The sequence below is a fragment of the Podarcis filfolensis genome, assembly GCF_964270895.1.
Source record: "Podarcis filfolensis genome assembly, chromosome: 5".
NCBI classification, from domain to species: Eukaryota; Metazoa; Chordata; class Lepidosauria; order Squamata; family Lacertidae; genus Podarcis; species Podarcis filfolensis.
The window spans coordinates 96,488,470-96,512,556 of NC_139608.1; the positions used below are offsets into that span (position 1 = coordinate 96,488,470).

Here is a 24,087-nt window from a genome sequence, read left to right on the forward strand (position 1 = left end):
TCTCTGTAATGATCTGAATACAATCATAGAATCATAGAGTTGGAAGAGACCACAAGGGCCATCGAGTCCAACCCCCTGCCAAGCAGGAAACACCATCAGAGCACTCCTGACATATGGTTGTCAAGCCTCTGCTTAAAGACCTCCAAAGAAGGAGACTCCACCACACTCCTTGGCAGCAAATTCCACTGTCGAACAGCTCTTACTGTCAGGAAGTTCTTCCTAATGTTTAGGTGGAATCTTCTTTCTTGTAGTTTGGAACCATTGCTCCGTGTCCGCTTCTCTGGAGCAGCAGAAAACAACCTTTCTCCCTCCTCTATGTGACATCCTTTTATATATTTGAACATGGCTATCATATCACCCCTTAACCTCCTCTTCTCCAGGCTAAACATGCCCAGCTCCCTTAGCCGTTCCTCATAAGGCATCGTTTCCAGGCCTTTGACCATTTTGGTTGCCCTCCTCTGGACACGTTCCAGTTTGTCAGTGTCCTTCTTGAACTGTGGTGCCCAGAACTGGACACAGTACTCCAGGTGAGGTCTGACCAGAGCAGAATACAGTGGCACTATTACTTCCCTTGATCTAGATGCTATACTCCTATTGATGCAGCCCAGAATTGCATTGGCTTTTTTAGCTGCCGCGTCACACTGTTGGCTCTCTCTTACTTGGAAACTCCATTTTATTTTATTACATCTTCGACTACCATGGTGTTCAAAAGCACACTATGGAGGTCCCAAGCCCTTATCAACTCAACGTTTTTGCTGCAGTTTGGCTGTCCTCCACTTCTGATCCACCGCATATTGTCCTGAACACCATCCCTGACCTGTTACTTCCCACTTAATCCATTATATTCTGAGGTGGCTCTGCCTAAGCAAATAATACCAAATAACCTACTTCTGCCTGGAGAACCAGTATTTCTTAAATCAGAAGTTGGCAATCCTACAGCCTTCTGAGGGGGCAGAGTATGGGCACAGAACTTGCAATATGGGCAAACTTTGTCAAGTAACCATTTGGAAGATTGTGGAGTCTTGTCATGTAAGAGACCTGCCGGGCTTCGTTTTTTTTGCATTTACAGAATTACATTTTGGCAATAGATTGCCTTTGTTTTGTTGTGTTCAATATTCTTACTCTGAACACACCAACAGGGGAAGGAAAGCTCTATCTTCTCCTTGCAATGCACAATCCTTATCGATTTATGAAAGTTGAGCCTATAAACAGTGGGTGTTTTCTGTGTTATCCAGGATATTTCAAAATGCTGTCATTTGAAATACAGTGACATTCTCTCTCCCCTCTCTTGCCCCAAGGCTGGATAAAACAGTTTGGCAATTGTTATCCATGCCGTGTGTTTCTTGTGTGTGTGTGTGTGTGTGTGTGTGTGAGAGAGAGAGAGAGAGAGAGAGAGAGAGAATGAAAGCTGCATGATTTGATTCGTTTTTACAGCAAAAATATTGTTCTTTAATCCCTTTGGAGTTGTTGAGTCAAGTCCTCCTGCCAGTAGCACTAATGAAAAATACGCCGCCATGATGTGCCAAGAAATTGTGCGATACCCGCCTCTCCTCCCCCACAGCGTTGCTTCTTCTTACACCACCCAATATCCCAAAGACAATTGGAAGAATGAAGCAAACATTGCTATTTTGACGACTGTGCATGAATTACAGGAGCTGCAAGACATGGAATAATGCAGCGCAGGAGCTGGAGGAAGCTTGGGGGGGAAGGGTGCTTATCTTTCATCTGATCTAATTATTGCATTTGGGAGAAAAAATATAACTGCTGTATTTTTCCCTACTAGTTAATGTGAAATTAGAGTTTTCATTCTTTGCACAACAGCTCCAGATACAGGGTAGTAGTGGTTAAAAATGGATCAGCTCTTGATTGCAAAGATTGGTATATTAATTATTTTATCATCATTGTGTAATCCCAAAACACAGAAGAAGCACATTGCACTTAAAGGGCAGAATTTTACTGAGACCAAAGAATATTAGAAATGCTATAAAAAGGAATAACTTGAGAGCTGTTTTCAAATGAGGATTAAACATAAAAGGTTACAAGGATTTTAAAAGCTTTTATTAATATTCAGAATTCTAATTACTCCCTCAATATTACTTACTCAGATCTGTGGATTCTTGCATGCTTCCTTTCCATATTTTTTTTTTTAAAAAAGAATTAAGCATTTTCCCAGAGCATTAATTCAGACCTGAACTGAATGCTTACAGCAAATTTTTACATTTGGCAGATCTGAACATTCACAGTTCAGATAAAAAGACCCTCCTGATTTTGAGAGACTTGCAAATAAGTTGTCTAAATAATGATAATAATTACTAGTACTACTATTATTAATTTATTTATGCTCAAGATAAAAATAGCAACTAAAACATAGAAGGAAAAATGCAGATCTGAATGTGTTGCTTTTCAATCAGCTCTACTAATTTCTCTGCACATACATGGGCAAATAATTTGGAGCGCTGCAGTATTTTATTTCCATGCAACTCAAGTTTTGAGCCAATAAACAGAAGCTCAACACAGATAGGACTGAGGCACTGTTAGTGGGGGGTTCCCTAGACCAGAGGGGTGGGAGGTGGCCTGTTCTTGATGGGGATAGGTTTCCTCTGAAGGAGCAGGTTTGTAGCTTGGGGTTACTCCTGGATCCTTTGCTGTCGCTCAAGGCTCAGGTGGCCTCAGTGGCTTGGAGTGCCTTCCATCAGCTTCGGCTGGTGGCCAGCTACGCCCCTATCTGGACAGGGATAGCCTAACTAATGTTGTCTGTGCTCTGGTAACTTCAAGGTTAGATTACTGCAATGCGTTATTACTTGAGCTGCCTCTGAAGACGGTTCGGAAACATCAGCGGGTGCAGAATTAAGCGGCCAGGTTGCTCACCGGTGCAAGACGGTCTTGAGCATATTACACTGATTCTGGTCCAACTGCACTGGCTACCAATTAGTTTCCGGGCCCAATTAAAATGGTTGGTTTTGACCTACAAAGCTTTAAATGGCTCAGGAATACCTTAAGGACCACCTCTCCCCATATGAACCACCTCCGCTCCTGCAGTCATCATCTGAGGCCTTTCCTCATGTGTCTTCCCTGTGAGAGGTTAGGAGAGTGGCAACCTGAGCAGGGGCCTTTTCTGCAGTGGCTCCGTTTATGGAATGCTCTCCCTACTGAGGCTCGCCAGGCGCCTGCATTATATATCTTTAGACACCAGATGAAAACATTTCCCTTAAAGTGTGTTTGTGGGAAGGGTTGCTATATATATTTAATAATAATATATTTAAAACAAACCAATAATAATTTATTATTTCTACCCTGCCCATCTGGCTGGGTTTCTCCAGCCACTCTGGGCAGCTTTCAAAAGAGCATTAAAAGCAGAATAAAACTTCAAACATAAAAAACTTCCCTAAATTTTTTGGTTTTTATTATGTAGTTTGTGTTCTCATTTTGTATTTCTATGTTGTGAACCATCCTGTGATTTTTGGATGAAGGGTGATATACAAATATAATTAAATAATAATGTGAATAATGTGAATAATGAGAATAATAATAATATAAGAGGAAAATGCCTGCAGAATCATAGACAAAAGCAAACACTTCTTGCTCATTTTTAGCATGATACAAACTTAAAACTGGATTATACAGAATGGATCAAGAGGCACAAAATATAAACACAGAAAAATAAACAAATTCTGTACAGTAAATAAAATAAAATGTACAGTCTGATATTTATGGTACTATTAGATTCTGATGTATTGCTGAATGTTGCTTTGTTTGATATAAGTTGCTATTTTAAAGTTATTGTGACTTTTATACTGGATCAGATTGTTACTATTAATGTTTGATGTTATATTATGTTTTTATGTGTTGGAAGCCGCCCAGAGTGGCTGGGGCAACCCAGCCAGATGGGCGGGGTTTAAATTTTATTATTATTATTTTTAAAAACTGCAGATAATCTTTCAATGAACTTATTTTTCTGTTCTCCTTTAATCAACTTTCTACTGGGTTAATTTTTGTTGTGTTCCATATTCTACCATATTCAGCTATCAATGGAGTGATTATTTTCTTCCATTTTGCTGTTATGCACATTTTTACAGCTGTAAGTAAATTTACAACAACTTGATTGATGCCACCAGCCAAGTCCTTAAGATAACATAATAACACTATTCTGGGATTCTGTATTATTGGAACAGCTGGCCACTTCCTTAATCGGATCCAACATATTGGTCCAAAAAGAATGCATTACTGGACAGATGCAACATATCTGCATCTCCAGCAAGAATCATTTGCTTAATTCTAAAACTGATAACTTAGAGGGGGGTAAATTCCAACAATATTGTACAAAAAAACCTTCCAAACTAGCTGATTTTACATTAGCTAGCATGGATTCCTTCATGCTGAATCTCATCTGGATCTCGTGTCCCAAGTTTCTTCTTCCTAAAATGCCCACCACTTAACTTGCTTCAAATCACCCCTGGCCATTTGGGTGCAAGTCTCAGCTTCAAGGATCTGGGCTGCTGATAAACATGCAGTTTGAGCTTTAATAAGGGCATTTGGGTGTTGCTTCTTATCCATACAGGCCCCAAGTTCTTTAAGGACTTTACAAATTAGGACTGGCACTTGGAATTGTGCCTAAAAATTTTCAGTGAGCACACCTAACTCTGCTGAGTTTTTGCCACTGAATTCTGAGGCTTCCAATTTCAGAATAATGAAGAAAATTGCATTAGGTATAATCCATTTAGAAAATGGCAGCAAATAAAATTGAGAAGTGTGCCTTTTAAAATATAAATTAAAAGTTCCTTTTCTTAATAATGCCCTTTAATTGAAAAAATAAAGTTATTGCTTTCTGAGATGCCAATTAAGAACCTCAAAACCGTCACTTTAATTGTTTTCAGTTTTCCCTGCTAAATGGATTATGAGAAAATTAATAGCCCCAACTACTGAAGATTTACTTCACCAGACACCATCACCAGTTTGCATTGCGAAGGAATTATAAGATTGCTGATACACTGTTAACCAAGGGGGTGAATTTATATAGTTTTATTAGATTAAAATGAGGACATATATTTCAGTAATCACATCTCTCCTGCCTAATGATTCTTCAAGATTGGAGAGCAGGCTTCCTTTTTCTTTTCTTTTCAATGCAGGAATGCTTTGAGGAATTCATTGTAGGAGATTTTGGAAGTTAATCCTTTGTCATAATATTCCAGTATGTGAAAGAACTCCTCTTCAGACAAGTCAATGCCATACTTGCGGAGAACCTGCAGAAGACACAGAAAACTGACATTGCTTATCGTTAATTAGGAACAATCCAGGAAAGTTAGCAACAGGCAACCAACACAGAACTGAAACATCCACACAATTCAGTTAAGCAAAACTGCCTCGTATAGAATACCTGGAGTTATTTTCTACCTAATGTTCCCATGGCAACCCCCATCAAGGGTGTGGGGTAATTTGTGAATTAGGCCAAGCGCAATATGATACGTTAGGTTTGCCCTGCAGACTGGTTCTGGTTTTGCTCCTCCTGGGAGATACAGTTCTGTGTGACGAGGGCTGGGGATCAGTAAGAGAATTTGCAGCACCTCTCGCCCAGCCACAGTTCCCAACATTCTTTGGGGAAAGCCATGAAAGTTAAACTAATACAAAACTGATGCACATTTTTAGTGCACAGAGCCTGCAAGAGCACACATAGTCCACCCTACTGTTGACCCAACTATGTATTCACAATTGCGATGGGAATCATCAGTGTTACACTGTGTTTGTGGCAAAATTGTAGCATGTGGCTGTAGTGTGTGTTTGTGTCTTCAGACATTTATAGACAAACGTCTGGGAAACCTTGCACCATCAGTTTTCAAATGTGCACATGCGTGACATGTCTGATTTTACTTCCATGCTTTCCTGTGGGGAACACTGGTGTAACACTACTGAAATCAGAGAACATTCTAGAAGCAGATATGCTAAGAAGCTAGTATTTTATGAGCTCAGTCTGGAAAGTTGTATACTGCAAAGGTCACTGGTACTCGAGCCCAGAAATCTAGAAAAATCCAGATTCTGCTGGGTTCTTCTTCCATAACTTTCCAGATCATGCCCTGATTAGGATAGTATACTACTTTTCAGAGGGCATCCTCTATTTGAAGGGCTGTGAACATCTAAGTCTGGTTTAAAGCCTTGGAATTGTCCCATCAACAATCAGGATGTCAACCACAAACTGAGCAGGCACACAGGTGACTTGGCTGCAGTCTTCCCCACAATGGTAAGATGTGTTGTATTTCTGTTTAAAGTGTAGTAATTATTTATAATTTTGCTTCCATCCATATGTTTACACATACCCATTTTATGCAAATCTTTGCTGATGCTTTTGGCAACAAACAAGTAGCCACCAAAACCTTGATTCCACCTCCAACCTGTCAGATCTCTCCAGATTTTGCCACAGATTGCCAAAGTTTTCTGTTGCTCTACCTGCCTGGGCGACGCGGGTGGCGCTGTAGGTAAAACCTCAGTGCCTAGGACTTGCCGATCGTATGGTCGGCGGTTTGAATCCCCGCAGCGGGGTGAGCTCCCGTCTTTCGGTCCCAGCTCCTGCCCACCTAGCAGTTCGAAAGCACCCCTAAGTGCAAGTAGATAAATAGGTACCGCTTTATAGCGGGAAGGTAAACGGCGTTTCTGTGTGCTGCGCTGGTGCTGGCTCGCCAGAGCAGCTTCGTCACGCTGGCCACATGACCCAGAAGTGTCTCCGGACAGCGCTGGCCCCTGGCCTCTTAAGAGAGATGGGCGCACAACCCCAGAGTCGGACACGACTGGCCCGTACGGGCAGGGGTACCGTTACCTTTACCTTTTTACCTGCTTGGGCTCTACACTAAGCCTAACCAAGAAGCCAGGATTTGTGAAATCAAAAGTTGAGAATCCTCCCAGAGAGTGGCTGAAACTTTCATTTTAAAGACAAAGGTGAAAATCCAACAAAGGCTTAGATGTGTAGCTGACACTCATTGTAGCTTAAGGTGATTGGTTAAAACTTCTTGCTCCCCCCCCCCCAATGTTCTGGGTGAATTCCATGGATGCTCTGTCTTTCGTGTTAGGAGATGGAAATATTCATTTTGTGGTGGTTTTTAGGAGATGCTTATTATTTACATATGGTGTGTTAGAAATGGAATCACCTTTGAAGATTGACTGGAAACAAAAACAAAGAGGTTAGTAAAACTACTAAGTGGTTAATGACAACATGTCTCATTGGGAGTTGAGCAACTTCAGTGTAACACCATTTAAAAGCAAATTGCAAGCGCAGAAGCCTGATCCAGATTGGGACTCAGTTGTGGCGGCAAAGGGTTAAAACCTTCCTACCGCACACATGGAATTTACTTTTAAAACACCATTCATGCAATTGCTAGCTGCATGAATGGCGTCATTTGCATATTTGCAATTTGCATATGTATGTGTGTGTGTGTGTGTGTGTGTGTGTATAGCCATCACCAAGTGAAGAACTTTAGATTTGCCCAGGGTTTTAAATATCTGATGTGACTGATTTAAGTTACTATTTTATCTGCTTGCCATGTTGCTACTTTCATTCTCTCTATTGCCTGTTGTAAACCTTCTTGGATTCATACTGAAAGGCAGTATGTAAATCTATAAAATCAAATTAAAAAATATTTTCTTTTAACTACTAATCTTTTATTTTGATGCTGGTTTTTTGAGCTCCCCTGAGGTCCTGTTTGAATTACGAGGTGGAGCAGGCGCTGAAAAATAAAGAGGCAAAGAAACCCCACATATTTATCTCCACTACCTCGCCCTGTCGATATGCAAACGCAAATTGTGCTCAGAGAGCCTGTGAAGGTGTTCTGCAGTGTGCTGCCTCCTCACGGAGACCCACCTCCACAATTATTAAAAATATACAACACAAGATATAGGACTCCTCATGGCTTACCCCTTTCCATTTTCCTTGAGGAATCTCTGTTCCACTCTCACGTGGGTGAGAAAGAATAATGTAATTCAATATAATTCTTACACCCACCTGCCTTAGCAAAAAACACAAATAATGTCCAAAATAAAGAAAAAACTGAACAGCTATACAGGGGGGCCACAGGTGAAGTCATATGGATAGTTGTGTGGAAAGGGGAATTTAGCAGGTATAGTTTGTCATGCAATGCTGAGAAAAGAACCATTTGCTTCAATTCTCTCTAAGGCACAAGTTGAATGCTTGAAAGTTACATGAGCTGATGCCTTCCTTTGCCTTCTGGCTAAAGGGACTCTTCATTCGCTTGGGGTTGTGTGAATACGGGTCTCCATATATGTGTTTCAGGCTAGCAGAGGATGGTTTTAATCCATCAGCCTCTGGGTTATGGGCTTCTGCTGTGTGTATGTGTAACCGAAATACAGTAACATTTGAAATTAAGACCATGCATCAAACTAGTAAGCTGATCAGCAAGAATCTAAATGTGAAGCCAGCAATTAGGAATTAGCTACCTCATTTATGGAGTAAAGGTATTTTCATTTGCCTCCTTAAAAAAAGGAGAAGTGGCCATAACTGAAAAGGCCCTGCTTTTTCTAGCCGGCTTCTGGACTTCAGCAGTCCAAAGCAAGGCTCCATCTGATCACCAAAGTGTGTGGATTTGAATCCTCACTCTGGGTGACCTTGGGCCAGGCTCTTGCTTGCAGCCTAACCTGCCTCACAGGGTGGATGTGAAGGAGGAACCTCTATGGCCACCACCTTGAGCTTCTTCATGAAAGGTGGGATATCAGCTCCCTTGCCACAAGTTGCTTAAGGCTAGCCAGTGAATGCATTTAACATTGTTCTGTCAACAGTCACCTGTCTGAAATCCTGAACGCTGAGCTGTCCAGTCCCACTTTCATCATAATACTTGAAGGTTCGCCTCATCGGCCTCCAGCAGTGAAGAATCTGGGGCTGAATCCTCATCATTGCATTGAAAAAGGTCGGTGTTTGTGGCCCACGGGGATTCTGAGAAAGAGGTGGAAAAGATCATTGCTCTTGAAGACCTATTCAGGCATTGTGTGTGTGAAGAAAAGGTCAGTGAGACCAGTGCAGGCCCCACACCTGAGTGCTCTGCTCTGTGAACATCTTCTACTACTACTACTACTAATTTTATTATTTATACCCTGCCCATCTGGCTGGGTTTCCCCAGCCGCTCTGGGCAACGCTTTACAAACAGACTTTCCTAGTGTAGACATCTGCACTGACACATGCATGTCCATGGGCTGAACCCCTGAACAAGAGCTTGAGAGTCTTAGCGGTTGTCATCTGCATGTACTCTTCGGGGAAGCCTTAAACAGAAATCCAGGTACACTCAGGTCAAGCAAATGGGAATATTTCTTTTGACAACCAGCAAGGAGAAGCGGGAAGAGCAGATCCAGAGGCAGCGGCAGAGATAGCTGCTTGGGCAGCCGGAGTGGCGCACATGCCACCCCTGGGGGGATCCCTGGTTTTGTTTCAATATGTGTATTTTATTTAATTGTGGGGAAACTTGCATTTTAAACCTCCCCAGCAAAAATACCACATTTCCTCATGTTTATTATGGCATGGGTACTTTTTTTAAAAAAACCAAAAACTATTATTTTCCCCTAAACAGTTACAACCATGAAGGCAGGGATAGGAATTAAGTGCAGCAAATGAGAGACAAATGTCCTGTTATTGCACAACATGAAGGGCTAGAATTGCCCTGGACTTGTCTCCCTCAGTGCCATCTCCTTGGGCATCAGAATCTCCTCAGGTGGCCAGAGAACATTTACCTGAACTCGTGGATTTTGGATTACAATCCTTTGCAGAGGAGTCACATCTTGGAATTTAAACAGCAGCACACAACTTTGAAGGAAGTCACAGTAGGCAAATTTGCCAACACTATTGAAATCATATTTTGTTATGAGTTGTTTACTTTCTTCTTTGGTTAAATTCAAATTAAATTTTTCCAGTATAGCTGAAATAAACATAGGTGTACAGAGTAAACAACATGATAAACAACCATGCTTTACACGTGCACATCAAAGTGACAATTAATTTTGGGTAACGTAGCAAGCCAAATCTGATGAATAATATAAGCTCACATTGTTGAGGTTCAGTACTTCATTAAAGGGACGTGGGTGGTGCTGTGGTCCAAACCACAGAGCCTAGGACTTGCCGATCAGAAGGTCGGCGGTTTGAATCCCTGCGACGGGGTGAGCTCCCGTTGCTCGGTCCCAGCTCCTGCCAACCTAGCAGTTCGAAAGCACGTCAAAGTGCAAGTAGATAAATAGGTACCACTCCAGCGGGAAGGTAAAGGGCGTTTTCGTGCACTGCTCTGGTTCGCCAAAAGCGGCTTAGTCATGCTGGCCACATGACCCAGAAGCTGTACGCCAGCTCCCTTGGCCAGTAAAGAGAGATGAGCACCGCAACCCCAGAGTCGTCCGTGACTGGACTTAATGGTCAGGGGTCCCTTTACCTTTTTTACTTCATTAGAACATTCTAAATATGAGAGCATTCATAAACGTTAGGGCTGTACATGCTTCCTCTGCACTGGAGAAAGGACAGCTGAACATTTCAACAGACTCCACTGAGCCGCCCCCCCCCCCCGCCAGTCTCCTGCAGCAGTCACGTGATAGAGATATGTGAACCAGGGCTTAAGCTACTGTTTTCGCACCCTGCAATACACAGTAATAGATTTGGCCTCAGAGATGTGCTGCAGAAGGTCAGACCAGAGGGGATGGTGGAAGCCAGATTTGTTGAATCGTATGTCTGTCCTGTTCACAAAGCAACCTGGAAAGGGCTGCATGGATAAGGAGACCTCGGCTCCTCTGACTTACCTCCCCATCCTCAATCCCTTCCACTCTTTTCTCCCAACTTTTATAACCTGGGGGCTGCATCGGGTGGCGAAAGTGGAGAACTTTGGGTTACCAACCGTACAATATTGTCAGAATGGCTCCTACAACTGAACACACTTTTCTAAAGTCAGACCCCCTCTTGCTTCTTACATGAAAGGGACAGGACCGTGACAAAAGAAACATGTTGGTTCCCATCATATCCTTATGACCTTTTTATTCCACTAAGTGTTTGCTGACTAAAGTAGGTTGGGAGGGATGGTTATTTATTTTCTTTTGCTGCTGTTATCTAAAATATAAATGAATTGTCTATGTATGTAACAACAGCAGCTAGGATTCTCCAAACACAAAAAATGGTAGGGAGACGTTTCCACCAAAGATGAATGGATAAGTAAGGTGATGGACTATGCAGAACTGGCAGAGTTAGCAGCCAAAACAAGTGAATCTAACAATGATTCTCTTTGTGGAAGAATGGAAGCCCTTTTAGAACTATATTATATTATAGTTTGATGAACTCGCAAGCAGGATTTGAAATATGAGAAACAGAAGGAATTAGAGAATACAGTATTGATGTGCTGGTATAGGAAACAGAAGGCATTGTGCAGAGGGGGTGGGAAATTAAAACACCATGGAAAATGGGGCGAGAAGTTGGGAAAAGACAAATTTATTATGTAAAATATAAATGAAGCAAATAAACACACATATCAAATTAGATTAGTATGCCCCAGTAAAGCTTCATGTGAGAGTACTTCTTCTCTTTTACAGACTCTCTTGCCAAATTGCCATTTCTAGAAATCACTGTGCTAAAGGGCTGACATCTAAGAGCAGTGGAGTGAATGGGCCAGCTTCACAATGTGAAATTTCATTCACACAGCTTGTATTTGAAGGACATGCCAGAATCTCCTTCTGGTCTGACAGCTGTTTCTGCTTCCACTTCTTTACCTAGGCAAGATCACTAATGAAGATTTAAGAAAACAACCAACCTAAAAAATCTTCTACTGCAACTTCTCCCACGTGGTCCACATCCTTCTCTCTACATTCCTTCAGGATTTGTCTCCAGCAGTGCTGAACACCTTTTCGGATTTTACCTTCAATCGGTTTGCAGTTCAGAATAGGTGGAGTATGAACTGCTGCAGTAGAAGGCCTGCTGCCTGCTGGGGCCTAAAATTAAGAGGAAGATTTTGACCAACTTGCAATTGAAGACAAAAAAGGAGTGCCAAGGGAATAGATTTCTAAATCTGTAGACATTTGATGATGGATTCTTATTTGAATCTTCATTTTGAAAACTGAAATACTGAACACCTTTTAACCAAGGTTCAGAATTCAAAAAGGCCTGATCTACCAGGGAAGCTCTTCTGAGCAACGCTGTCTCCTCATCCTCTTCTCCCTGGCTCCTGGCATTCCGCATGGCTTTTTTTCCGGCCCCTCTCAGGTGGGTGACATTGCCGTTCTGAGAGAACGAGGGAGGTGTTCGTGGTGAGTTCCGGCCCCTCTTTTTCTAGAAAATTAGCACTGGCTGCAGGACTTGGGAAATGCAGTTTCTCCAGCACTGCAGCAGAGAGACATCCCTCCCTTCTTCCCCTCCCACCACTACTGAAGCAGCAAGCAAGTGGAGAAGAAAGGATTGGGGCAAAGGCGTGCGAAAAGGGAGGCAGGATTCCTTTTCTCTGGCTTAGATTGAAGCCCAACCTCCAGAAGAACTCTCCATGTGATGGCAGATTATGAGCCAACGAGACCTGTATTTCCAAACCATGAAATATGAAATCAACAGCATCACTTGTTATAAGTGGAAGCTGAAATTTATGAGTTCAGCCCCACACCCCCTACCTGAAAGGACCTCAGGTACCAGGCCTGAAGATTATCCATTCCTAAGAGATTGTGGAGTGCTACTGCTAGTCAGCGCAGTCTTCTTGATGGAGCCAATTGACATATTCACCTGCCAATCATCATAGGCATAGAAACCTAGTGTAGAAAAATGTTTGTGTGCGCGGCAACCCTTGGACAAATTTAATAATGGCTGTTTTTCCTTTGTTCTTGAAGAGGTGGGGAGTCAATGTGGTATCCTTCAGGTGTAACTCCCATCACCCCTGACCACTGGCTAGGGATGAGTGTTGTACCTAGACAGAATCCTTCGTGGTTCCTTTCCGTGGGTGCTTGCTCTTATGATCCCTTACTTACCAAGGCTACTGATCAAGACAAAGAATGCAGTTAAAAAAATAAAGTGAAGCAGGTTTTCCATGATTAACTACCATCAGCTAACTTAAGGTGTTTTCCAAGCAATCTACCGTTAGTTGTTTCAACAGTTTTCTGGTTCATACATTTCCATAAATACCTTGACCCTTTTACACCAATGCATCTTGATAGCCATTTTTGGCCCATAAACGCTGTTCTGAGTTGGGAAAATCAGAGGGGGGATGGACCATCACTCCACCCTGCGGTTGAGTAGGGCAGAGGATGGCGCAGGCCTGCACAACTTCCAACGCAGACAGATGTCGTGGTTTGGCAGCCACCACCACACCACCCAGTCTCTCCCCCCCCCCCCCAGTCCTAGACAGACAACAAAAACAGGTTCATCAAACTGCTGCTGGGCTTTGTGAGTCACAAGTTGTGCAAACCCAATAAAATGTGTTGGACATGGAATGTGAAGACCTGGGCTTCAATTCCTCTTTAGCCACAAAATTCCCTGGATGGCCTTGGGCTAGTCACTGTCTTTCACTTTAACCTACCTTGCATGTTGCTGTGAAAGCCTAATAGACCTGGTGTGTGCCCCCTGTCCCAAGCGAACACCTTGAAGGATGAGTCAGATAGAAATGGGATAAGTTTTTTTAATAAAGAGCCAGGGTTCTACTTCCTGTGTTCTGGCTTTGGCCATGAAGCACTTACTTTCTTTGGAGATGAGGGAGAATATGCTGTTTGAGGCCGTGACGGTAGCTGTGGTCCGGGCTCAGCTGCTGTGGCAGGCTTGCTGGGGTTCTCCGGGTGGTTGGCGGCGGGTGTATCTGGCATTTCCACTTCCAGAATGAACTTTCTCAAGAATCCAGGGTATTTCAATCTTCCATTCAAGTCGAGCGGCACTGTGTTCCAGAGGTTTTCGAACTATTGAAGCAGAGAACCATGTTTCAGCAAATGCAAGGCCAAGCAAAGTATCAGGCAGTGCAGAATGTCAACCCAGGGCTCATGAATCCCTGGAAACGTCACTTTATTCTGCATGCCTGTGTCAGGGCCCGGCCACGACTAAGAGGCGCCCAGCACCGCCTGACCACCACCACCTGCTGCCCACAAGCAGGTGGTGCCCTTGCCACACATTTGCCTGGCACCTGTGAGACATGCAGCAATTAGTGTCATTAAGTAAAACCTTTTGAACTTCTTAAAGGTCCTGGTGCTGAAAGAAGCTATGCTAGGTGTTGGCGCTGGGCCCAGGTTGTACTATTGAACTTGTGTGTAATCTGTGCTGCAAATGGCCATTTCCCTGATTGTTACTCTGAGTGCAGGATCGTGTGCTGGTGGAGACCCTCCAACGGCCCTTCAGACCAAGTGTTTGGGTCATCCATAGGTCCCCCATGTTGAGCTGTCTCTGTCCTAATTTAATTTAAGGGCCACTGTTTCAAATAAAGAAAGGCTGTGTGCAAGTGAGTATGCTGCTGTACCGGCAACAGAGACAGGCTTGGGTCCAACAACTGGCGAAAGAGGGCAGGTTACCCCTTTTTTATGTCTCTGGGATTCTGCCACCTGAACACGTTCGATACTGAGTCAACGCAAGTTGCTTGTCATAACAGGAATGCATGCATGGAAATAAAGTGCCAGTATCAATGTGTCTTATTCCTAAGAAATGTAGAATCACCAAAAGGGGGTTTGCAGATAAAGAATCAAAATTTCAAACAGAAATATTGAACAATGATTTTAAAATTTTAGCAAAAATGTACAAGATATTGTTAGAATGGTGTACAAAGGATGAAGAGGTAAAATCAGTTATGATTGATTGGGCCAAAGATTTAGGACATAATATACAAATGGAAGAATGGGAAAAATTATGGAAAGAAGGTTTAAGATTCACTGCATGTACAACTATAAAAGAAAATGTGGTGAAAATGATGTATCGATGGGATGTAACACCGGTAAAACTAGCAACAATGTATAAGATAAGTAATAAATGCTGGAAATGTAAAGAAAAAGAAGGTACTTTTTATCATATGTGGTGGGAATGTAAGAAAGTAAAAAGCTTTTGGGAAATGATTTATAATGAATTGAAGAAAATGTTGAAATTTTGTTAAGAAACCAGAAGCATTTTTATTAGGCATTACAGGCAATGAGATAAATAAGAAAGAAAAGAAGTTATTTTTGTATGCAGTGACAGCAGCAAGAATATTGATGGCCCAGAAATGGAAACAAGAGGAGCTGCCTACGATAGAAGAATGGAGAACTAAAATGATTGACTACGCAGAATTGGACAGAATGACAGGAAGGATCCGAAACTGACAAGATCAAAGATTTACAGAAGATTGGGAAAAAATTATTGAACATTTGCAAAAATTAAGTGATAATCAGATTACATTTGTAAGTTTCAAGGAAGCATTGTGATGGGAAATATATTAAAAGGGGATGAAGTTTTACAGTAATAATATAAATAACAAAATAGAAACGTGTTTAAAGTTAAAATATGAAGGATTTACAGACAAGTTGAGGGAAGTCGAAAAAAGAGAAATAAGATGCAACTAAGATGTATGGAGTGTATAATTTTGTTTTGTATTTGAAAATTATATATATATATATAAAGAAATGTAGAATCAGTAGAAAGGTAGACCATTTGTTCTAGATTTCAGATGTACAAACTGTAAAGTTTTGTTTTTCCTTTTTTTTTTAAGAAACCCTCTCTGACAAACAGTAATATCAGACCTTGAAGAAAGCTCATCACCTCTAAGCCTTTGATATGCATGTGGCAAGTTGCAGTTAAACTTCAAAGGCCAGACCTACATTTCGAATTTCTTTTCAACTTTCCCCCACTGGCCAAGTTTCTGCCATATTATAAATTATAGAAAACAAAACACACTTCACACTACATCAGAAGATAGCAACATGTTTTACAAGCATCAATTAAATATTATAAGTGCTTTGTGCACTAAGTTAGCAGAGACTGTTAACAGCCGGTTGAAGGCCGTCCGCTTGGGATATGTATGTAATATCAACAGCTTAGCAGGGAAGGAAAACTATCTACGATCCAGCTGAAATGAAGCTACAAGCTGAGCCACACAGAAACTTAACTGCAATTAACATTTCATTGCTTCCTTGATGTCAAATGAGGCCCATATAAAGATTGCTTTTCCAAGGCGGGTCCCAGAGAGGCAGCTATTCAGAAGGGCATAGGAGCTGTTCCCATGCGCTCAGAGACCATGCTGCTCTGGAGACAACTGCATACAGTCGGAGTTTCTGAACTCTGCTCACCATCTGAGAACTACTCATGTGCCATAAGGAGCAAATGATTAAATAAGACCCCTTTCCCGCTCCCCACAGAAGAGGATGCCCATTGCACCTCTGTATGACCTAGTGCTCTGGCTTTACCTCCTTCCAATCAGCCCCTGTGCTACATCTCTGCGTCAGGCATTGTGATTTCACTTTCCCCCCATTCCTGAGGCAGAGACACAACATCATGAGCTTTACACAGAGGAGGCGCCATCTTGTGCCTCAGCAATAATTCCAATCTGAAGGCAAGGCTGCAGCGCTCACTAGCATGGAGACACGTCCAGGATACAAGGGCGAAGTTTGCTTCCCATTCAAATTAAAGTTGGGTAGGGGGACATGCTTCTGCTACATCAAAAGTTTGAGGAACAGTCCTTGAATATGTGAGAGGATAACGACACATAGACACATTATCTCCCACTTGTTCCAGCTGTTTAAGCTGCTTTCTGGGGGACAATGCTAAGTCCTATTTATTACTGCAGGTCCAGAATGGAACGACCAGGGAAGGACCCACAGAAGACACAGCAAATACACTCTCCTACTGCCCTGCTTACCTTTATCCTCAAGTCATAAACTTGCAGCTCTCCTGACACCCCCTCCCCTCCCAAAGATTCCTCCTGTATACAAAAGTGTGCTTTTGCCTTCTGAGAAATACTGTCCCTGCCCACCAGTTTTCTTACCTGCTCATCGGTCAAAAGGAAAAACCACCGGTTGCAGATATCTCTGAAGTCCTCTTTGGAGACAGTGCCTTCTCTTGTGCGATCTGCGTTTTTAAACTCCCCTTCAAGGGTTTGATAGCGAGTGCCTATTACTTCTTGAATACGGGCAAAGACCTCTTGATTGGACAGATCTCGGCAAGCAAATTTCCTATGCTGTCTCTCAGTCTAAGTGGAACATACATGGGGGAGGGGGAATCACAAACAGATCTACTGATAATATACAAAAGATAACATTTAGGAAGTCATGCCAAGAGGTCTGTAGAAAAGGTCACCTTCAGTTTTCTGCACCAATGAAATTGACTTAACAGTATTTAACAAGTGCTGCAGGAAATGACAAGCAATCGGGTTAAGAAAAATGTAAAACCCTCTATTAAACAGCTGCAGCCTAAAGCCAAGGACATTGCTTGACCCAGGCCTTTAAAGAAAAATATCACTTGGTTAATACAAGGAGCAAGGTAAACAGCAGAGTGATTAGCTGATAAACCCACACTTGACTCATCCTGCCCATCTCACACCTGGCATTCACACAGATGGCACAGTATTGTGAGTTTCTGGATCCACTGCTAGAGGTGTGTGTGTGTGAATGGGTCATAGACAGGATACATTTGAGGATTTCTTAATTAACTATTCATCCATATGTCATTGTTTTATCACTATAGAACTATGTGCCTAACATTGTGTTTCACAGGGTTTCATAAGCAACATACAGTTTCTTGCCTAGAAGAACATGCAAGCTTGATCTTTAGGCTAGGAGTGGATATAGACAGCAGGAGGAAGAAAGTGAAAGCCAAGGGCAAGGAAGACTGAATCTGACCGATGCAGGTATATATTAGTTAGCATTCATTTCAGTGGTGGATAAAGACTTTACAGATTTCGAAAAGGCGCTAAAGACCCATACGACCAAAGTCCAAGGAGCAGGGAAAGTGTTTGCTGTAGAATTCTTGCTCTTTTAGTATATGTGATAGCCATTTAGTACCGGGATTCTTGCTGGAACTTTTGGGGGAAATGAGGATAACAGAAGGTTCAGGAGGATGGTAGTCCTCTTCATTTCAAAAACAAACATACCAGGAAACATGAACAAATCTAGATAAATATATATGAATTTCCGAAGTCTGGTCCTGTAACTGATACGAACTTAGGGTACTAGCGTTTTGATTTTTTTATGGGACTTTTGGCACGCTAGGTATGCATCGTATCTGTGCAAAAAAGAGGACTACTGTGAAATCCACATGAAGGATGCAAAAAGGTCCCTCACGTCACCATGTACCTTATCGAGCAATAGCGGACCTCAGTGATCCAAATATGCACTGAAGCCCCAACTATAAGCAGGGGGACTTCTTTTGTTGGTGTTCTCTGATTAGTGGAGTCTGGGCTTCCTGATCAGTGTTGCCTTTTGCACCACCTTTTTAAAACAGGTCTCTTCCAGAAGGTTCTACACAAATTTCCTTCCAGGAGTTCAGTCTCCTCTGTAACGATGGCCACAAAACCTCTGGTGTGACCTCTCTTAAGCGAACACTGGAGGCCTGCGGTGCGGGGCGCCTAGAGCAGGGGTCGGCAACCTAAGGCCCATGGGCCACAAGCAACCTACAGGGGTCATTTAACCGGCCCACGAGCCGCCCCCAAACCGAGCTGCCCACTCGGCAAGTCCCTGTATGCCGTGCTAAACCGGTGCAGCACGCCATGGGGACTTGCTTCCGTGGTGCTGGAAATCACGTCTGCACAGATGCAGATGCCGGAAATCGTGGACACACAGGCGACCCAGCCCATGGAGGGATCTCCACTGGAGTGAACTGGCCCAGGCGAGGTAAACCTTGCTGACCCCTGGGCCTAGAGAAACTAAGGGCCCCATCTCTGAGAAGGCTAACACCACAGTCCTTCCTTAATTGGGTAGGAGGCAGCAGGCCGTGCCAAACTCCCCATGCAGCACAGCCCACAATCACTTAGGATCGTGTCGCAAGGAGAGCTGGCCTGTTCTTTTAGCTTACACAACCCCTCTTGCCTCTGCCTCTCAGACCCTCGCAGGCAGTTAGGAGACCCTTTTAGGCAAAGGTGCCCCGGAGTTCTTCCTTCCAAAATGCTGCAGCTGATTCTGCCGCTTCAAACCCTTTTCCTCCGAAGCAGACTGTACCTCTCTAGTGGCACTGAGTTATAGCAACTCAGCAATTGTCCGGTTCAACTGTCCTGGAACCTTGAAGAGTCAACGTTCTGCCAGCTAGTTTTAAACAGCGCCCCCCCCCCCCCCCCGGCAGAGTTTCCAGGAAGCCATTCAGTGCAGGTCCTGTTGGCATACAGGGCAAAGCAAGGAAAGAGCCTTTGTGTATAAAAAGCCCTGGAGGTTTGGTGTTTGTTGTTGTTGTTTAAAGGCCTCTCTGCCTGTCTTCTTCATTTGGACCGAGAAATCCACTGACTTTGGACAGCCAGGCAAAGCTTAGCAACTGAAAAGTTTCCCTAAACCTCTTATGCTAGAATCAGGGCACTGTGTACTAGCCCTGTGCAGAAAAAATCTTCTGTATTTCCACACTCCATCAATTAATAAGAAACTGCATTAAAAAATTATCAAAGGGGAGAAGAAATTTCAGTGAAATGATCCTGGGTGGGTTGTGGGTGGGTTTTGTCGTTGCACTCACCTGACTTTCACAGCGGCTGAGGAGTTTTGTGAGAGTTCTTTCAATAGGCAAATAATCTCTTCAATGACCTGCATTTTGCAGCCTTCCTGAGAGCCTGTGCTTTCTGAAACAAACCAAAGATCTCCTTGGCTGGACCTTCCTGTTAGTGTGAGGAGGCAAAGAGGCTGCCTAGCAAGTGTCCGATGCTGTTCTCTGTGGCAGTTTCACAAGTGAAGCCCTTCACCTTACAAATAAATCAGTGTAGAATTATTGTTTAGTTAAAGGAAGGACTTTCCCTCAAAGAGAATATGCACAGATCTTAAGCACTTGCTAGCCAGACTCTCTGGCGTGCCACACAACCATTAAAGCCCGGAAAGATGTTATGGGGTAACACCTCTCATGGATCTTTTTCAGATCATGGCAGTCAGAAAGGCTGCAGAAAGCTGAGAAACATAGACAGATACCCTTGGTTATCTCACAGGGATAAGGTATACTTAGACCTACACCTACCAAAATTCTAAAGCAATTCACAAGTGAATGAGGCGAAAAACCTGAAGCTGCTTTCACAGTGGAAGAAATCTTTTAAGAAGTTGGAGGACAGTTTTTGACACAGTGCTACAGAATAGTCTTTTGTAGGCTTTCTCACATTTCCCCCTCACACGTGTGTGCATATTTTTTTCCTGTTGACAGACTCCTTCAGAGGTAATCTGGGCAGGGTGTATGGGACTGGCAGAAATGACTGGCAGAATCCGCGACCAGGGAGAAGAGTCGGCAGAAGAAGATTGGAAGAAATTTAAGGACTATTTACAGAAATATTGTAAAATTAATGAACTTTGAAAGATGCTGGATTGAACTTATGTGGTCTCTAGCTGTTATGATAAAAAGAACTGGGATTAATATTGTTTAAGTTATAAAATTTAAAAAGTTGATTGGGGAAAAAAAGGTGTTAGTTAAAAGGAATGTTTAAGAGATTAGGATTTGCTGGATTAACAATTTGAACTAGAAAACAAGAAGGGGAGGTATGAGGAAGTCAAAGAAATATGTTATTGAAAAATTGATATTGATATTGATTTGTTTTTAATATTTTTCTTTTTCTTTTTCTTTTTGTCTTTGTATAAAATTGGAAAAATTGAATAAATATTTATTAAAAAAAACCAAAAAAACCCCAGAGGTAATCTGGGCAGGGGACCATAAATGAATGATGGGTAGGCTTCGAGCCAAAAGTAGTCGACCAGTCCACTGTTCTCCTGTTTCCCTCTACTTACAACATTCATGAAATTAGGCCAAGGGCTGCATGGAATTAGGCTGGGCCTTAGGTAGCAAGCTACCCTTCCCTGACTTAATAAGTTGTATCTAGCGTTACAAACATGAGTCTGACCAAACTGCGGGAGGCAGTGGAAGACAGGAGTGCCTGGCGTGCTCTGGTCCAGGGGGTCACGAAGAGTCAGACACGACTAAACGACTAAACAACAACAGCGTTAGTCCTACTCGAAGTAAACCCACTGAAAACAATGGCACAGACCAACTTGGGTCCATTAATTTTAATGGGTCTACTCTGGTTGGATGCAACCCATTGTGTCCAGGATTTGGAAGAAAACTTGCCACGTTTTTGAGGGAGCCATTCAGACCACGCCAGAAGTGCTTGGGACGGTTACAGAAGTGAAACTGACAGTAAAAAGACTCTCTCAAGTCAACTCTACTTGATGCTCTCTGCCTTTGCAGAGGTAGCATTAGGAAAGGAAGAAAACACACAACACTAATTTGGCTTCCCACTAACTTAACCCGCATTTGAAAACCCTCATTCAAATAGAAATAACTGTCAAGGGAAAAGAAAAAGGAGGAAAAAACCCTAGCTTTATTAAAAATCAAATGTATACACTAGTGCAGTTATGGACCTTGATAAACAGAAACAAAAACTGTGATTCAGCTGACAATTTGCTCATCTCATTTAAATCAGAACTATATAGAATTATTCAGAATGTAAGTCTCATTAGCATACATCAGCATCGTCAAAAGACCCTAGTGATGAATTAAGTGTAAGGGGGGGGGGAGTGGGGACCTTCTGAAGCATCCTTAGTTTCAATGCATTTAACTATTTCTAAGCATAAAATGGATTTTAAACTTGCATGGTTCTGGGGTATGCTAATTATTCACTTTTGCAGTTGAGAATTGCATTTTTATTTATGAGGTGCCATTTATTTCCCATCTCTTCACAGGCTTCAACTTTACTAGTTCAGTAAATTTTCCATACTTTAATGATCAGAGCTGGAGACTTTTGCTACGTGTTTCCACCTATACCTCAGCGATCAGGTTTTGTGTAATGTATAATAATCAGGTTTTTGTAATGTGCTTGAATAAGCAGCATACTACATTAATTTATGTGCTAAACCTAAAATAGTCAAGTATCTACAAAAGACGAGTCCTGTAACAGTCAGCATTCTGTTGCCAACTCCAAGGATAAATCCTAAGGTCCTAACAGGGGTGAAACAGGCAATGATGAGATGGACATACATGAAATGCATTTACCGGGGGCAGTATATTTGTTCAAACAGAAAGACAAAATTGAAAACGATAGATAAAACAGATTAAAAACAACACCGATCACCATCGAAGTGGGGAATCGAAAAGCCATATATCAGACTAATGGGGCTCCATCATAAAATACTGTTTCTGCATGTGCCTGGGGGAAGAGGGGTTTGCCCAGCATGAATGGGCAGGCAAATGATCAGGTACAAGCAAGAGTGGGAAGGATGGAGGACATTGGGAGGGCAAGAGCGAACAAGTAGACTGACAGGTGAGCAGGTTAGGCAGGTCAGTGTATGGCTGGCTTTTCCCATCTGGCAAAGGCAGAGGAGCTGTCGGAATGGGGCCAAGGCTCCCCGCACCAGACCAAGCAGGCGATGTTCCTGCTCACCTTGCAAGATGCTCAGACCTTCGGCAGCAAGGAGAAGGGGGCTGTCTCTGCCTTCCGTCTGAATAGGGAGAGAGGCGGGAATGGGTGAGGATGAAGAGAACTGCTGGGCACTTGCCAAAGCCCGGCTAAGCCCTAAGGAGCAGGGCTCTGGGTGCAGCTAAACCCTCTTTCATCCTTTTCTGAGCGCTAGAACAGAAACAATGTTCTAGAAATGGAACAGCAAGCCAACTGGCCAATACTTTCTTCCACACCCCCATACAAGCCTAGGACAACCATTTCAGAGCAAAGTCAGGCATGCACCAACAGTCCATTTCTTCCAGGTTTTTTTTAAGCTTTATAAAATCCTCCTTTGTTTCTCTCTAGAGTTTTTCATGTTTTTGCATATGTTGGGGATTCTCAGAGTCTGCTGATTCCTCCTTGTGTGGGGCTGTTGCCATTTTTACTAGGTAAGCATTAGAATTCCCCCCACCCCAGACTGAAAGTGGAGTGTTTTATAACACTGTACCTTTAAAAACCTGCTGAAATATCTTGGTGCAGGCTGAAACACGAGCTAGGATGAAGCCAGTCACTCCTGGGGTAGGGTGTCCCACAAAAAGGCCATGCCCCTCATGCGCGGCTGCTGCACCTCAGGCAGTGGAGGGGAACACAAAGCAGGACTTCAGTAGATTATCTCAGGGGTGAGGCAGATTCATGGGAGTGGAGGCAATTCTTAAGAAGCTCTGGTTCTGGGCTGTTTAGGACTTAAAACTAATGTTTGGATACTCATTTCCAGCACTTTGGTAACCAGTGCAGATGACACAAAAACAGAGTTCTATGCTCCAGTCTGCTAGATCCACTCAGCATTTTGGGTCAATTTCGTAAACTCTCTTCAAAGGCAACCCCATGTAGAACATATTTCAGTATGAAAATAAACAGGGCATAAATGAATGTGGCCAGTTTTTGTTTCTCAAGGAAAAGGTACAGTTGATAAAAATCTAAGAGAACGGTGACTAACCTTTTTTTAATCTGAGGAGTTGACCACACCATCAGGGCACTCTTGGTCTCAAAATGAGGCCAGAAGCCAGATTGGAATGGATCTAAATAATGCAAGAATATATTGGAGTTGGCTTATCATGACAACTTTGACAGAGAATGATAGTTACGAAATAAGTTGGGTCAGGCTATGAAGTTTCCTTAAGAGCTGCTAGTACCACACTTTCTTAAGGAGCATTCACTGCCTCTACTGGATAGCTCAGATGGTTAGAGCATGGTGCTGAAAACACCAAGGTTGCAGGTTCAATCCCCGTAAGGGACAACTACATATTCCTGATTGGAGAGGGTTGGACTAGATGATCCTCAGGGTCCCTATGATTCTATGATTCTACTCAGCAAATCGGCTCTGGTCTACTCAGCAATGGCGGGGATTGGGTCCACAGCACATGCAATAATAGGTCTACCCTCTTTGAGAAGCTTGAATATGTCCTCAGGCTGTGGCACAAACTGAGATCTGGAACTCACAAGAAGGAGCACCAGAAGTTACCAAAACAAATTCTGTTCTCAATGTTGTGCCCTAGACAGAGCAGATAAAAGTGAATCCAGATCTTTGGAAAACCATAAATAGAAGAGGGCATCTTGG

General features: G+C 42.8%; 1 protein-coding gene across 3 annotated transcripts in view; it reads right to left on the bottom strand.

The window, feature by feature from the left end:
• Positions 1-5,004: 5,004 nt before the first annotated feature.
• The window catches only part of EFCAB6 (EF-hand calcium binding domain 6), a 101,226-nt gene continuing 82,143 nt past the window's right edge, over positions 5,005-24,087 (bottom strand). Inside the window, exons 26-31 of one of the 3 annotated variants that reach the window (XM_083615506.1) lie at positions 16,914-17,117; positions 13,663-13,875; positions 11,763-11,940; positions 9,718-9,902; positions 8,780-8,929; positions 5,005-5,240 (exon numbers count right to left, since the gene is read on the bottom strand). In XM_083615506.1, coding sequence (XP_083471632.1) covers positions 5,118-5,240; positions 8,780-8,929; positions 9,718-9,902; positions 11,763-11,940; positions 13,663-13,875; positions 16,914-17,117 — 1,053 coding nt within the window. In that variant the 3' untranslated portion in view covers positions 5,005-5,117. The remainder of the gene's footprint in view (positions 5,241-8,779; positions 8,930-9,717; positions 9,903-11,762; positions 11,941-13,662; positions 13,876-16,913; positions 17,118-24,087) is intronic. The other 2 variants (XR_014548613.1, XM_083615507.1) reach the window with 2 other exon arrangements.